We start from the raw sequence: 17,626 nt of genomic DNA, 5'->3' as shown, positions 1-17,626 counted from the left end.
CAGGACGTGCACTTCGGGTTTGCTCATCAGAGCTAGCTGATGTGCTTGCTGACATATTTAACCTGTCGCTTGCACAAGCATCTGTACCGACCTGCTTTAAGTCCACCACCATAGTGCCCATACCCAAGAAGAGCAACGTGACCTGCTTGAATGACTATCGCCCTATAGCACTCACTCCTATTGTTATGAAGTGCTTTGAAAGATTAGTCATGACCCACATCAAAAAGAGCATCCCGGCGGCAACTGTGGACCCTCTACAGTTTGCATATCGCCAGAACCGGTCCACGGATGATGCAGTCAACACTGCCATCCACACAGCCCTTTCTCACCTACAGGGCCAGGACACATATGTCAGAATGCTATTTATAGACTATAGCTCTGCTTTTAATACAGTCAGCCCCCACAAACTCACAGATAAGCTCCTCACACTTGGCCTGTCACCCTCCCTCTGTAACTGGGTGTTTAACTTTCTCACAGGCAGGCCCCAGTCAGTCAGAGTCCACAATCGCACATCCAGCTCAAGAATTGTGAGCACTGGGACCCCACAGGGGTGTGTGCTGAGTCCACTCCTCTACACGCTCTTCACCTACGATTGCGTGGCCTCCCAGAACAACACCAGCATCATTAAATTTGCGGATGACACTACAGTCATCGGACTGATCACTGGTGGTGTTGAAACATCATACAGAAGAGAGGTGGCGGACCTCATAGCTTGGTGTCGTGATAACAATCTCCTTCTCAATACAGATAAGACTAAAGAGATGATCATCGACCCAAGAACAAAGGAAAAGGAGCCGCATAGACCCCTGTTTATTGGTGAGACTGAGGTGGAAAGGGTGAAAACCTTCAAGTTCCTTGGCACACACATCAGCGAGGACCTCACAACACCCAACAAATTCTGAAGAAGTCCCAAAGGAGACTGTACTTCCTGAGAAGACTGAGGAAATTTGGCATATCCACCACAATCCTGAGTTGCTTCTACAGATGCACTATGGAAAGTGTCCTTACCGCCTCCATCACTGTTTGGTACGGTAACTGTACAACACGTGATAGGAAGGCACTCCAGCGGGTGATCAAGACCTCACAGAACATTGTTGGGGCAGCCCTCCCCTCACTGCAAGACATTTATACATCTAGAGTCCTACGAAGAACACACAACCTCATCAAGGACAGCACACATCCACAACACTCATTATTCACACTCCTACCGTCAGGCAGACGCTACAGGAGTTTGAAGTCCAGGACCACAAGGCTGGCAAACAGCTTTTACCCACAGGCCATCAGGCTTCTCAACGAAGCACTCGCACACGCCGCACGCAACACACGCACACACTCATAGCACTTTATTTATTTATTTATTTATTTATTTGTATTATTTACTTGTATTAATGTCTCTTCTGTTGTTGTTGCTTAATTTCTTGGTATTTATGTATATGTGTTTATGTTTCTTATGTTCTTATTCTTTCTTGTGTTTTTCTTTCTTTTCTTGGGAGAATGAACAGAATAAGATTTTCATTGCATGGTATAACTGCTGTTTTACCATGCACATGACAATAAAACTCTCTTGAATCTTGAATCTTGAAAGGTGATGGTGGAATTCCCAGGAAGGAGGAGATGATGGTCTTTAGCTCTGAGCTGCTGTCCTTTTCAAACCTTGGGAAGAATAAGTTGAGGTCATTAGATAGAGACATTGCTACAACAGTCAACCTAGATGGGTTTACGGCTGGATGTCATGCAAATTTACAGCTGCCATGTTCTTCAGACGCTGCCAAGCAGAGCGGAGGCTCCCCTGGCAAAAGGAGGCTTCCACCTTGTTCTTAAAATTCAGCTTGGCTTTTTTAAATTGCACGCTTGACTTCTCAGTAATCTCCTTTTCCTCCGCCGAACCAGTATAGAAAATCCTTTTCTTCTTATTGAGCAACTGTTTTAGTTCTTTTGTGACCCAGAGTTTATTGTTTGGGAATAGTGTAATGGTTTTGGTTGGAATAATACTGTTGACACAGAAAGAGATATACTGTCATCTGTGACTGTGTCAACCTGTCCATCAATGTTGTTGGAGGCCAGTAAACAATTCCAGTCGGTGGTTTCAAAACAGCCTGGTACTCTGTCTATACTGCTTGAGGTCCACTGTTTAATTGTCCTTTAAGAGATTTGTCATTTGAACAAAAGGGATATCCCATAACCCATCATGAATTTTGGAGCATCTGGAGAGATTGATTCGAACCTGTTTAGAGTATTTTTGACATGCTCAGTGGCAGCAGCAGCAGCAGCTTTTGCTTTGGGGTGGATGTAAACCAGGATTATGAAAAGTTGTGGACATTTCTGTGGGAGGTGGAATGGGCGGAGGGAAATAGCCAGCAGTTCAATGTCAGAGTTGCACAACTCAACAGATGTGCAATATTATGGATTGACTGCTAACTAGCAGTGCTGACTAGCACTAGCCTCGCTATCTTACACACTACGACAATCTCCCACAGCAGATGACAAACTCTGCACTGTCCTTAACGCAGGCAGGAATAGTCCAAGATATCAGGGCATATATGCCACTGGCACATAGCATCCCACTTTTAAAATGAAAATGCCAGAGGAGTAGTTTACACCCAAGCAATTGTTTAATTACGCCGACCGCTGTAAGCACTTTGATAAGGTCCGTGAGGAGGGCCAACTCAGTGCTATTTTCCAAACAATTCCGCAGGCTGGATGAAACTGCAGTGTAGGCTAGATGTGGCCCCCAGACCTGAGTTGGACGCACCTGCTCTTGATTAATCCATCATTGCTTATGATTGTTAATAGGGATGCTGCGATCGGGATTTTATGCTGCCGATTCCGATCACACAGACTAAGTGTACATTTTCAAACTGATTTATGATGGGTGCTATTAAGTTAGGACACTTCCAAGGTCCCCTGTCTGCCAGAGGGCCTAAAAATAGGTAATTATTAAAAAATAAAAAAGGGCAGGGGGCCGCCCAACGTGATTTTTATTTTTCATGGGGCCCAGAATTCCTGGTTGCACCCCTGCTATTGGCTATATGATATGAAAAAGGGAACCATTAAATCACTTTAATTTAGACAAAAGCATATTTGTTCATATTAACATACAGGCATATCACTGGTGAAACTTACAGAGGATAAGACGCCTTCTTTAAGGAAACTTTGGATGTGAGAGTACATAGTTTGCTGACGTTCTAGCAGGTCTTCATGCAGGGAGGCTCCAAGTGAGAGAGCAGTCGGCAAACCGGTGAGAGAGGCTGGTCATCTACTCCGGTAAATTCAATTATTTTTCGGGTTATTTGCTTTAGACTGCCAACTGTCACACACATACGTTGTTCAGTGTTTTGGCTACGTTAGCTGCCGTTTGACCGATGATCACATCGTGTACCTCGTTTTTGGGACTTAACAGTGAAAGCACGTATTGTTCTGCAGTTTCTGTTCTTACTGAGCAGAAGGGGGTGCTGGTCTGCCCCATCCCAAGGCAGTCACAAGCCGTCAGTGCACAGTGAGCTTCCGTGGCACACTGAGCATAGTGGAACTGTACGCGTCCATGAATCATGCATGCGTGAGGCACGATGCCACCGGGGTGGATCTCACCCAGTTTTACAGAGGGGATCTCACTTTATTAGTCTCTCCTACAAAGTAATGCTTGTTTCCTACAGCATTTGTTATTCCTTATGAAAATTAGCCCATGACGTCATGTAGCGACTTGTAGGTCAGCCAATACCTACTTTTCTGACTGAGGAGTTGGCAACAGTGGTTTATAAGGAATCTTTGGGGACTCTCGTGTGCTTTTTTGGTTTGCCTTCGTCTTGTTTTAAAAAAATGTTCGTGTCATTCTCTCCTCGGTCAAAGGTAATATTACAACTTTTTTTTTCATTCTTGCAAATTTACAACTTTATTCTCGAAATCTCAGATTTTTTTTTCTCCCCCCCAATGTGGCCCTATTGCTCCGTCGTCTTCAGATGCCATGGCACCATGTTGTGCTCATGCAGATTTTGGCCAAAACACACCATTGAACCCAGGTCCTAGGTAGTGATCGTCAATCATCTAGTTGAGTTTTAATCCGTGACAATCTCAGTGAAATTAGAAACAAGTGTCGCTCAGTGAAGGATCGAGAGCGAGGAGAACATAAAACTGAGACCGAGCAGAAAACGGGATTGACAGCGCAAGGAACAGAAGCGAGCGTGGAAATCAGAAAGTGAGGGGTGATTTTCGCAAGCATTTTAATTGGGTACGCCCTCTCATTCTCTTTGTGTTCACAATAATAATTTAACTCCCCACAATATTATGTTTGCCTATTCAGTTTCAGTTTATACACTCGTTTCTATGTAATTTACTTCTTCTTACATTAAAAGGCACATATACTGTCCAGGGGTCACCAACGTGGTGCCCGCGGGCACCAGGTAGCCCCCCCCACGACCACATGAGGTGCCCGCAAGCCTGCTTTTCATTCAGGTTTTCAGTTAAAAATGAAAGAACAGTAGAAAGAAATGCATTCTGAAATACAAAATGTGAGTTGTGGACACCAGCATTTTGTTCATGTTCTGGTAAAACAAGCATATTAAATGTTACAAAAATGAGTAGGTATTGGCCATTTTCATTTTGTAAAAGTAGCTCTCACAAGGAAAAACGTTGGTGACCCCTGCTGTATACAGTAATCCACAGTAAAAACCCATAGAATTTCCAGCCACAATGGGTCAAGACTGTTGCTTCCGGTAATGCCCCCAAGCAACCAAGCAGTGTCCAACCAAACGTTGCCCTCTAAGGACCAAACCAAGTAAGACAAAGCAGACCTGATACAATTTAGGCTGAAACAGATACATTGGAAACCAACTTTATTATTAGGTGTTGCATTCAATGTCCAGAATAAAATACAGCATCAGTCAATCCATGCGATACCCAGTCAGTAGAGAGCCAGTATCGCTGACATCGATACCGACATTGTACTTTTTAACTGTAATAGTTTTGTCAATTTTCTTGATCGTATTTATAATCAGAATAAAACACCTGACAATTCTGGAAAACAATAAATATATATCAATACACCTATTTGTGAACATTCATCATTTGAATCATCACTACTTTCCAGACCGAATTTGGAAGTAATTGAACAGGAAGTGACTTAATCAGGTAGCATTTCGTGATGATAGCATAAAGTCAAATAAAACACCTTTAACTACAAATGGAACCACTGCAGTCACCATGTCTTCCTTTTACCTATTAATAAAAACAAGATGTGTTTATCGAACAAAGACACGTGCAAAGGATATTACAACACAGTGACAACACAGCAGGCCTGTGCAAAATTCAGAATTTCAAAATCCAATTCAATGAATATGAATTTGAAGCTGAACTGACTCCACCCCACAGGATGGTGAATTGAATATTAATTACAGGAAGTGGAATTGAATTCAATGCAATGAAGAGAAATTAATTCTCGTCGCATATCAGTGAGAACTAGATACGTTTAGCATACATTTTTCTTCCAAATGACACTAACAGACACTAACATTAAGTATATTCCTTAATGTTGGAAAGTTTAGCAGTTTGAGAAATCGAAGTACAAACCAGCTCTGGCCTTTGATTATTTATAATCATCAATTTGTTAGGACAGCCATTTTAAAAAATTGGATAAAGCAGTTATCGTCCCAGGCCTAGTGCCCACGAGGCAATTTTCTTTCTGAATGAGAATGAGTTTTAATCTTGCGAGATCTTATGCCGTGTACTGACAAATCAAAGCATGTGGGAGTCCGCTTGTATGTTTTTAATACATATTTTTTAATTTTGTAAAAAGGCTAATACAATTCTGATTTGTAAATTGACAAAGACAAAGCATTGTGTTGTTATTAACTATTAGCATCAGCATTTCACATTTTTCTATTTACATTGTGCCTTTTTGCTCAATTTTTCCCATTATTATTTATTATTTTTTATTATTTTATTATTATTATTTATTATTATTTTTTACAGGCCAATAAAAACGGGCTGCAAATGGCCCCCGGCCCACACTTTGGAACCCCCTGAATTAAATTAATATAAAAATGTAAAAAAAATTGACAAAAGATTCCTGCCATTTTTTTTTAAATCCTGCTTGTCATACCAGTGTAAAAATAACTTAACCCATGTTAATATTATAATGTACAAACAATACAATAACCAATTTTAATTTTTAAGCCATTTTTGAGACAGACAAAAGGTGCCACGTCATTTTCTTACGTTAATTGCCATGCAAGTATAAAAATAAGTTAATACTTCATATGAAAACCTAAAAACAATAACCTTTAAGACAATTGACAAGGGCTTATTGTAATTATTTTAACATACTTAATTGCCATACAAGCGTAAAATGACATTAACCATAATAAAGACAATGAAATGTAAAAAAAAAACAAAAAAAAACAACCAGTTTGTACTTAACTCTTTTTCTGAAACTATCATGATATTCAATCAACACCTCCATGAGCATTATCATCTTTGTAAAGGCAGAATATGTAGTTATACCTTGTACCAAGGTAATCTGGGAGATGAAGCGCTGTTCTATTTGCCTATCCAACAATTTGAAAGCTTTTACAATTTTAATTATCTATTTTATCTGAATAGGTTTTCAATGTTAATTTGTGATAAATAAATTCAATTACTATATTTAACTACCTTCTATAATAAAGTATGCACATAAGGTCCATACAATCATATTTTTATAAAACTCATGTTTTAAATATATACCGTAAAGCTTCATTGTGACATAAAACTTAATTATGCATTATGACTTTCTTTGAATTTCAATTTCAATTCAGGCCGCACGGTGGTTAAAGTGTTGGCCACACAGTCAGGAGATCAGGAAAATCTGGGTTTGAATCTCCGTTGGGCATGTAGTGTGCATGTTCTTCCCGTGCGTGCATGGGTTTTCTCCGGTTTCCCCCCACATTCCAAAAACATGCATGTAAGGTGAATTAGCGACACTAAATTGTCCATAGGTATGAATGTGACAGTGACTGTCTATATGTACAGTATATATCTATATATCTGCCCACCCTGGCGACCAGTCCAGGGTGTACCCCACCTCTTGCCCAAAGTCAGGGATTGGCTTCAGCATGCCCGCGACCCTAGAGAGGATAAGCGGCATAGAAGATGGATGGAATTTCAATTCTACTTCCTGCAATTTGATTTTGAATTGCAATTTTGCTTCCTGTTTGAAACCAGAATTCAAATTCCAATTCAAGAATTGAAATGGAATTTACTGGTCATTCTCAATTTCTGAATTTTGTAGAGCCCTGCAACACAGTGGCTGCATGGGAGCCAGGCGAGTAAAACAGTAAACCATCAGTGACTCTGCATGTGTTTTTTAAAAGAGCGCTGCCAAGTATATGTGTTACCACAATTTGAGCAAGTAAATGGTTTTTCTCCTGTGTGTGTTCTCATGTGTGATTGCAGGTTTGTCTTTTGAGTGAAGCGTTTTCCACAGTCTGAGCAACTAAATGGTTTTTCTCCTGTGTGTACAATCATGTGCATTCGCATGTCTGACTTTTGAGTAAAGCGTTTACCACAGTCTGAGCAACTAAAAGGTTTTTCTCCTGTGTGCGTCGTTCTCATGTGCGATTTCATGTGTATCTTTTGAGTGAAGCGTTTACCACAGTCTGAGCAATGAAAAGGTTTTTCTCCTGTGTGTGTTCTCATGTGTCTTTGCATGTTAGCCTTTAAAGTGAAGCGTTTACCACAGTCTGAGCAGCGAAAAGGTTTTTCTCCTGTGTGTGTTCTCATGTGTAATTGCATGTCTGACTTTCGAGTGAAGCCTTTGCCACAGTCTGAGCAACTAAAAGGTTTTTCTCCTGTGTGTGTTCTCATGTGTCGAGCCAAATGACTCTTACAAGAAAATCTTTTAGTACAAACTGAGCAGTTAAAACGTTTACCTGTCTTCTTTTCAGAGTGTTTGTTGTCAGTGTGATTCGCCATATCACCTTCACAGTCTGTATCGCTGCTCAGAGATTCTTGGTTGTAGTCGCTGTCTTCATCTTCAGGAGAGTGTGACGTTATGTTGGCTCTATCTGACAGTGGAGCTAAGAAGTTGTCTGCTTGTGATCCTCCACAGTGGTCTCCATCAGCTTCTGTTGTCATGTGTTGCAGTGAGCTGCTGCATGAAGGCACCGCCTCTCTCATCTCCTCACTTGGACGATGATGAAGCTGTGAGGACTCAGCTGGTTTGCCTTCATGGTCTTCGGTCTTCACAGAGACACCAGTCAGTGGCAACCTGGCGAGATCAGCCTCCTCTGGCCCTAGAAGATGCTCTCCTTTCTGAGTGATGGAGAGTTCCTCCTCTTCCTCTTTAACATAAGGGGGCTGTGCCTCCACCTTTTCCTCTTTAATGTGGGTGGGCTGTGGCTCCTCCTCTTCCACTTTAATGTGGGGGGGCTGTGGCTCCGCCTCTTCTTCTTTAATGTGGGTGGGCTGTGGCTCCGCCTCTTCTTCTTTAATGTGGGTGGGCTGTGGCTCTGCCTCTTCTTTAACAGGCTGTAGCTCTGCCTGCTCCAAATTGGAGCTCCCACCCTGTGGCTGAGGGGACATTCTTCTTCAGCTGCTGGATGTATGCATGACACAAACAAGAATTATTGTGGAAGCTTATTGTGCACTGTTAAAAAACAAAAACAAAAAATTTTTACTGCATAATTCTAATGAACTCTTGAGATTTTCATGTCCATTTTTGTCAGTAAAACTAAATTTGAAATACTTGTGTGCTCCATCCATGCCCTGCAGGAGCATGCAGCAGCAAGTTCTTTCTTGGCATTAATTAAATAATATAAACACCATGGTTAGTACATTTTAAATAGTCGATAAATCTCATTTAAAAACTCATTTGAGACTGGCATTTGACACATATTAGAAGTATTTTAGATGTGATTCGGTGCACCATTGGGATGTTGTAAGGCACTATATAAATAAACTTTGATTTGATAATAAAATAATAAGATTTGCATATTTACAAATAATCAGCGGAAATATGGTAAACACGAGTAAATATACACTTTATGCAAGGGAGGGCAGACAGACATGGATCAGACGTGGTCGTGACGGGGCTTCGGATCAAACCAAGGTCCTATGCCAGAGCAGTGGCGAATACTGGCGAAGCAGATGAATTGGAAGTTGCCTCAACGGAGCAACAAGTTGTCACCTTTTTGCAATCTAAGGAGGTGGACGTAGACATTCAATCCGTTGATACTTGTATCCCACTGTATGGTAGGAATCGCACTACACCTGTCGTCATCGTCAAGTTCACTGACAGGAAATTCAAGACTGCACTGCTGAAACAAGGAAAGAGGCTGAAAGGAACAAACGTCTACACGAATGATCACCTGACAAAGCGTAATGCTGACATTGCTAAGAAAGCACGTGATCTGAGGAAGCAAGGAAGGATCCTAGGAACATGGAGTGCAAACTGCAAAATCTTCATCAAAGTAAACGGAGGGCCAGAGGCCAGACTTGATGTCAAAGACATCAAGGACCTAGATCAGGGGTCTCAAACTCGCGGCCCATTTGCGGCCCGCCAAGTCACATTTTGCGGCCCGCGACTTGACAGGAAAGACTACTGCAAATGCGTCCTGCAACCGCTAAGTCAGGGGTCTCAAAGTCGTGGCCCGTGGGCCATTTGCGGCCCGCCGAGTCACATTTTGCGGCCCGCGACTTGTCTTCAAAGATTACTGTAATATGAGACAAGTTTACAAGCCAATGTTCCTCATAGGATGCACACATAAGCCTACACTGAACTTAGATTGAGTGAGTCACTAAAAAAAATGTGGTAAAAAAATTCCATCCATTTCTATACCGCTTGTCTTCATTAGGGTCACGGGTAAGCTGGAGCCTGTGAAATGATTTATTTATTTATTTGATTCCCCCTATTACTGTATCAAGATATTATTGTTATTGTGAGCCATGTATCGCGTGTGGTATCGTGAGGTACCCCCAGATTCCCAGCCCTACTCCCAATACTTGATGTGGCCTAGCCTCACTCAGACTCTACCTCCAGCGGCCCCCAGGTAAATTGTGTTTGAGACCCCTGATCTAGATAAATACTGAGGTCTCCCACCAAGGAGGAAAACAGCTTTAATAGGCCACAAGAAGATCTCCAATTGGACACCTTTTGTTTCACAGATCACAAACGACTGGATTTGGAAAAAGACACAGTTAATGGACTTAATTAGTGGACTTAATTTTTTTTCTCAAATTATAATTGACTGTTATTATATGGAGGAGTAATCCAACAAGAATTTTAATATTGGAGGCGTGGCTGTGTAAGTGGACAACCATCTGAACTACAAAATGGTAAAGAATATGTAATTTGTTATTGACAACATCTTAGAATGTATAACAATTGAAATCTATAAAGAAAAAAGCAAATATGTGTTAATAAGCTGTGTGCATAGAACTCCAAAGTCAAGGATAGGATTTCATAGACACAATGTACAGTTTGAGTCTATATCCTAATTATCCAAATTATCTGACCAAGCAGAATAACAGACCACTGTGCCACCCTTAATGATAATATATTCACCAATGACTTTGATAATAACACAACTAGTGGCCTGTTAATCAGCGACATCAGTGATCATCTTCCAGTGTTTATAAATTTACAATGAACATTATAATACAAGACGTGGCGGCTAAAAAGACTTTTGAAAGACTGCGTACAGAGGATAGCGTCAGCGCTAGAACAAGGGATCTAGAAGGATCTAGAACAGGGGTCGGCAACCTTTACCATCAAAAGAGCCATTTTGCCTCCATTTTCAGTAAAAAAAAAAAAAAAAGAAAAGAAAAAAAAATTGGGAGCCACAAAACATTACACAACTTACAAACTTGTTACAACCACAAAATTCATCAAACAGAAGTGCGCCTACATTTGTAGGTCTACTCCGAAACCATTTCAACACTTTACTCTGTAAGTCTTACTGAGTGGTCCCCATATTTGTGTAAAATCCCAACAAAATGTAGATGACTTTAAGATAAAAAAGTCCAGAGTTCACTTACTGAGTTCATCAGTAAGCATTTTTATTGGTCCTGTCCTTGACTGTCTTTGCAAAGAGAGGCATTCTTTCATTTTATCAATAATTTCCTGTTTATTTTTTCTTAATTCGGAGAACAGATGCGCTGATATTTTTATGAACGATTCTTTCATGTATTCTCCATCTTTGAATGGATTCCCATATCATGTGCAGCCCAGTGGCGATTTTTCTCGCTAAATCTGGCGACTTTCCAAACCCTCTTGGTGACTTATTTTCTCAAAAGCGACTAGCGACAAATGCAAAGACTTCTGACGTGGCTGGGAGAGTTTTCTAGTATTTGGAGATGTGAAAGCGAAAGCACATATTATTCTGAGCCGTGACTGCACAGCCAGCTGCAGCAAAAGCCTCTCCTGGAGTCAGCACCTCGGCGATTAGCATGTCACAGGCTCCGAGCACGTAGCTACAGCGCACTTCTAGTTATAAAACATATTTCTATGCTCTTGTTAAATTGATTTATTTTATTATGCCGTAGCAACTCAAAACTCCACCTTTTTACTCTCCCGCGCAGTGTGACTCACCGCATACACTAGCCTAGGTTGCTCATCCAATCAGCAGTCAGAATACAGTCTACATGCGTTCACAGACTTGCGGTATGTAGGATATTTCACATTATTTTCGAAAATGGACATTTCCCTTACTTCGGTGTTGAAAACAAAAAACACTGCGAAGGGAGCCGCATCAAGGAGGTGCGGGTTGCCGACCCTTGATCTAGAAGAACAAAGATGGGAGAGTGTCTACAGAGAAAAAGATGTGGATGAAGCATATGACACCTTTCTATGCACTTACATGAAGCTCTACGATAAGAACTGTCCCTGGCAAGAAAAACCCAAGAAGTAAAAGAAAAACAACCAGCCAAGGATGGCAAAAGGACTAAAAAAACGCCTGTAAGAAGAAGAATACCTTATACAGGACATTCATCATTCAACAGACTAAAGAAGCAGAACAAAAGTATAAGACCTATAAAAATAAGTTGATAACAATCTGGAGAGTGTGCAAGAGGAAATATTATAGTCATTTACTGGATAAGAATAAAAATAATAGAGGAAAATGAAACTTAAAACACTTATATGTGAGAACAACGCTGAAAACCCGCAGCATTTTAGTATGACGAATTAAATTATGGAATGGATTGAGTAAGGAACTCAAACAATGTACCGAGACGAGTAAATTCAAAAAACAATACAAGCAGTTGATGTTTGCTAAATATAAGGCAGAAGAGTCTTGATCATTACAATGATTGTTATGTCATGCTTGTTATTTTCTGCCCCACTGTTGTCTGATGGAGCGGGTGAGCGGGGTTGTCCATGATGGAGAGCAGTTTGTCCACTGTTGTCCAGTGTCTCACTGTTACCAGCAACAGTTATCCAACAGAGTGCCAATAACTTGTTGGGCTTTCTGGATCAGTTTGTCCATTCGGTTTATGTCCTTTTTGCTGGTACTGCTCCCCCAACAAACCACAGCACAGTACAGGACACTGGCAACGACAGACTGGTAGAAGACCTCCAGCAGCTTGCTGTTCACATTGAAGGGCCTAAGCTTCCTCAGGAAGTAGAGTCTGCTCATGTCCTTCTTGTGACAACATTCTTGTTGTCCTTCCAGTCCAGTCTGGTGTTCATGTGGACTCCCAAGTACTTGTAGTGGTCTACTACTGCCACCACCCAGCCCTGAATGGTGATGGGCTCCACTGGAGAACCCGGGGGTTAACATGGTCCGGGCCTGCTGAATCAGCTAGCCGGCTAGTAGCTAGCCGGCATTGTGTGGCAAAGTGTCAATACGCCAGTAATGTAGTTCAATTGGCGTAACAATGCTAATAACAATAACAACAACAGGAACGTTGCTGTAGCTTGGCTAATATGCACGTCACATACAGTATGTAAATGGAGCATTATTGGAAAAAGTGTTCCCCATAACGTGCATTCTTAGCTACAGGTAAGTCTTTTTAGACATTAGAAACTGTGCTTTTGAGGATGAGGGGGTCAACGGAGGATGCATTGCTTCTGTAGCTCGCTGGTGTCTTCAGGATTTGAAGTCCACGAGTAGCTGCTGCGGATGTCTAACAGCAGCTTTGAACTGTATACACGTTTTGGCGAAGACGTAGATGTGGACTCACAAAAACGACAACAAAAACATGTAAACACCGCGTTATTGGGAGAGGAAGAGGTCGCTGCGTCCGCACGCGCCGCCATCTTGAGGATTTAAATCACTCTCATTCTCCAACATTTAGCAAAATCAAATATTTAGGCACTCAACACCATATACTGTGTGTATGTATGTATGTATATATACACACACACACATATATATATATACATATACAGTATAGAGCAAAATATTAACTGCATCACAACTTTTGCACCCACTCACATTAATCCTGCACTATGTAACCACACACAGTTCAAACAAAGTTCCAATATAATAAACAAAACTCACCACAAGTCAATTCTTGCTCATAAAGAGGTGGTGCTTGTTGATCGTCGACCAGATAAATATCGCTTTAGGGATCCTTGAATCACTTATCATTCCACTTTTCCTCTCGGCAGTTAGCTCTGTGCTCTGCGCTCGTCGACTGTACTGCTAAAGCTAAGATGCCTCGCTCTCTTAAAGGGGAAGTACTCCATTTTGTGTCCAGGGACATTTGCTATTCTTAAAGGCACATGAAAACGTTTTCTCTTATAAGATGACTACATGTATTTATTAGTAATATGTACAATTTCAATGTTTTAAACATATTTAAGATTTTCGAGGCTCATTTATGTAATTCAAAGGGCATTTTACTCATTTGAACAACTTATTTATAAATCTTAATCACTTGTAATTATTGATGTCATGGATTACGTGTGTGGTTTTAATTGAGGGTTACATAGATTCACGTCTTTCACATTCAGTGTGATGTTTGTTGGTGGTGGTTCCAACAAATAGGTATTCAAGGAATTTGTCTGTCTTGTTTGTTTAAGTAATTAGCTGTAGCGTAAGAGTGCTTATTGTTACTGTTGTTATTGTTGCCCTTATAAATGTATCTGTGATTCATCAAACTACTCCTAAATCACACGTTTTGTCATAGATGATCATAATATGTACAGAATAAAGCACTGATGTTAGTGTAGCGGCCACTTGGAATGAATTAGTCAGACGTGGAGTTTCAAACAGGTGCCTTTATTCTTCTGGCTCAGTTCTTGCACCTTGAGCACCATGAGCTCAGAACCGTAAGCACCGTGAAAACTACAGAATAAACAAGAATATGAAGAATATGACATTGTGCTGTAGTTTGACAACCAATACATAAATCACTCTTTCAGTGTAACCACATGAATCGTACTGAATACATTTTCATAAGCAGCTTCACATAAAACATTTAAACAACTTCTCTTATTCACTTATTAATACACACACATATACACACACAGTCTGAAATGTACATATGGTCCGCAGTTTCATACCTCATTTCGCCTTCCAAGGGCGCTAGCTTAAACACGAGGTAGTCTTCCACATTAGTCTACCACCAGCCAGGTTGAAACTACACAGCAGGAAATTTTAAACACGAACAATTCAATGAAAACACATATTCTCATGAACGTACTACTCACAATATTTAGACAATCAGTGCAAACAACTTTACCTGAGAAAATACGTGAGCACGTTGTGCGTGGGGTTGCAATCACCATTAGCGAAGGCAATGAGAATTGGAAGGGGAAAAAGTACATTTAATATAGCCAAAGATAGAGAATAACGTATACTGTAAAATCGTTTTTAAGGGACGAAGGTTGCGTTACTTGAAGAAATGGGAGAATCTCCTCGCTTTTTAATTTTAAATATAGATGTTCTGCGAGCCTCTTCATCTGCATTGAACACTATTTAGGGGAGACTGGGGACAGTTGCAACAATTTTTAAATTACTCTCAATTACTCAGAGATTATTTAGACTAGGCACACCAAATCTTTACATGGTAAAGCTACATCTGTCTGCTAAATAGCCATACCATTTAAAGATGGCTACATATAACATATCAATCACAATATTTATTTGAATTAAAAAATTCAGACATTGCAACTAACCCCAAACCTGGGGACCGATCAGGGACGGTTGCAACATATCAAAAAACAGTAAACTTCACCAAAATGTTATGCTTTTTGTTTAAATAACCACAGTATACAATATTAAAGTATTTAATAAGTTTAGTTTTGTGTAAAACACAGGCCTACTTTGAGTCAATGTGCAAATGTTACAGAAGCTATAAAAACTCAATATTTCAGTTTGGGACAAAAAGAATAGAATAATTTGGAGTGCAAAAAACATTTATTAAACAAGTGAACAAACAGTGAACAGTTTTAGTGAACAAAATTCACATTGTTTTAAAACTCCAGTGAATATAAAGTTTGATTTTTAAGTTTTGTTAAAAGGCACACAAATGCTTAAAAAATAAAACTACAACACTCGCCTCTTCCCCAACAAATCTGCTGTCTTGTGAACTATTCCAGCAGCTTCTGAACAATTCTGCAGAACCCAGAACATTTCTGCTAACTCACAGAAAAAAAACAGACATCTTCTTCCTCTTCATCCTCCAAAATACTGAGGGGAACCCCTCTGTTAGTGACTCGCTTCCTCACTCTTTGCATACTGAAAACAAACAATACAATTTCTATATTTAGATGATTTATTTAGTATATGATATGATTTATATGATTGTTTTCACAGGAAGATTTATTTTGTTTGTTCCAAAGCACAACACATACAACAATAACTAATTGCTCATTTTTGCTCAACAAGTTATTTGAGGAATTATTTTGTTTATCATTAGCATTAATTTCTTATTATGATTCCCTATTCTGCCCGTCATGAGCAGTAAAATATATTAATTGTGCCTCGTGTGGTCTATTTTGATATTAGCATGGGGACGGTTGCAACAGTCAGTCACGACAAAACACCATGTACTAACTAGCCACAGTGACTTTGACAACTGTAAGCAATGTTGCTGAATAGTCAACAAAACAGTGATTCAAACCAGGTAAGTTTGGAGTAATTCATACAAAATATTAGGATAGTATGACAAAAATATAGCTCGTGAAAAAAGCTACTTTCATACCTTAAGTTGAGTATGAGCTATCCAGATGTATTATACAGCTCAGTGGTTTGAATTGGTAGGCGGGAATTACCCAGAAATCTTCTGCATGTTTTACTTCTATTGTTTATTGGCGGTTGGCAAGCAGCTTTTAGGGGTGTATTACCGCCACCTTCTGAATAGGAGTGTGGATCACGATCTGACCCACTCTATCATCTATACGTAAGTCCTATTTTCCTTAGAAATGAAAATATATACCTGTAAAGAACATGTCAAGAGTCTAATGGTCTAAACTCATTCTTGTTATGATGTCTTCTTCTCTTCTATTTATGCTGGTCCGTCTTACTTGGTCCCCTCTTATTTGAATATTATACAAATGCCTACCCTTTGGTTATCTGTCCGATTCTCCCTGATTCATAAGTCTTTCATAAGCCTTTCTTTATTTCAGCTTTACTCTACTTAATACTTCTACTCTACTTGTGCTCTCCCTGTTGCTGTCTTCATATATGTATCTGCCAACTCACCCCCCCCCCCCCCCCCATATGTGCTGGCACCCATAACAGAGTAATTGTTACCCCTGCTTTCTTTATCCTACTAATAGTCTGGAGGATCTCAAAAATGACATCTTGTCTGGCAAGTTAGCAAAATGGCCACCAACTCTCCGGTGTAAACAGACAAATTATCAGTAATTCTACAGTTGAGTGCAGGTGGTGTCTTAGTGTGGACACTAGGTGGCAATATCTACAAACACTACAGTGACGTAGTAAATACAGAAGACGAAGAAGAGATGACAGTAGAAGAAGAACTAGAGCGTCGGTCTCTACGTGTGCATCGTGTACTAGCTACATAAATTGAGTGAAAGGAATTCTTACAACTGCTTCTTTAGAATACCACAATAAAAGAAGAAGAGTCTGGGTAATTTCCGCCTACAGAAAAAGAACTTTGACAAAGTTGGAGACCGGACTTTAAAAGTTAGAATGAAGTTAATGTTCATAATATAACTAGCGATGGGTAGATGAGGCGTCGTGAAGCGTTGCGGCACATTACCCAAACTCTATTGATGTTGTGTCGATGTGTTGCTCAATAATAGTAGCGACCCTGAAGTGTTGCTGTTATGCATGTTTGTGTTCTGGAGTGTCTGACCGTTTTGGGTTACCTTTAACGCACCAGGTGTGTGGGGGCGTCAGTTGAGGAAGTGCCTTGTTCGGGTTGCTGGTGAGCTTTTCGTGGCGTGGTTACGGCCGACAGTAGCCATGATTGTTACAATAAAAAGCTTCTTACTCAACTACCGTCTTGTGGCAGTGTTGTTAGTTTCTTATTTCAGAAATTGTCAACACAGACTATCGCCCAGAACATGTTATGAGGGGTGTACACATTATATCTGCCTGACTCCACCTGACTCTGCTGCATAAAATGTCCCCCACCCATCCCCATTCTCTGGTGAAGTACTAACATCATACAGTATGTGCTTTATTCTGTACGTATTTGTGATCATGCATGACAAAACTTGTGATTTAGGAGTAGTTTC

At 40.3% G+C, this 17,626-nt stretch overlaps 1 protein-coding gene across 4 annotated transcripts; it reads right to left on the bottom strand.

The window, feature by feature from the left end:
* Nucleotides 1-590: 590 nt before the first annotated feature.
* On the bottom strand, nt 591-13,609 carry LOC129188229 (gastrula zinc finger protein XlCGF57.1-like). 4 transcript variants are annotated; one of them, XM_054788450.1, is made up of 3 exons: nt 13,473-13,609; nt 7,902-8,566; nt 591-1,653 (listed from the first exon to the last, which is right to left on the bottom strand). In XM_054788450.1, the coding sequence occupies exons 2-3, from the start codon at nt 8,551-8,553 to the stop codon at nt 1,625-1,627; spliced, it is 681 nt and encodes a 226-aa protein (XP_054644425.1). In that variant the 5' UTR covers nt 8,554-8,566; nt 13,473-13,609; the 3' UTR covers nt 591-1,624. The 4 variants fall into 4 exon arrangements, with proteins under 4 accessions (XP_054644425.1, XP_054644426.1, XP_054644423.1 ...); XM_054788451.1 differs by lacking the exon at nt 591-1,653 and adding an exon at nt 4,685-5,211; XM_054788448.1 differs by lacking the exon at nt 591-1,653 and having other exon boundaries at nt 4,685-8,566.
* Nucleotides 13,610-17,626: the final 4,017 nt, after the last annotated feature.

This window comes from Dunckerocampus dactyliophorus, chromosome 9 (genome assembly GCF_027744805.1).
Source record: "Dunckerocampus dactyliophorus isolate RoL2022-P2 chromosome 9, RoL_Ddac_1.1, whole genome shotgun sequence".
NCBI lineage: Eukaryota > Metazoa > Chordata > Actinopteri > Syngnathiformes > Syngnathidae > Dunckerocampus > Dunckerocampus dactyliophorus.
This window is presented reverse-complemented; position numbering and strand designations above follow the sequence as displayed.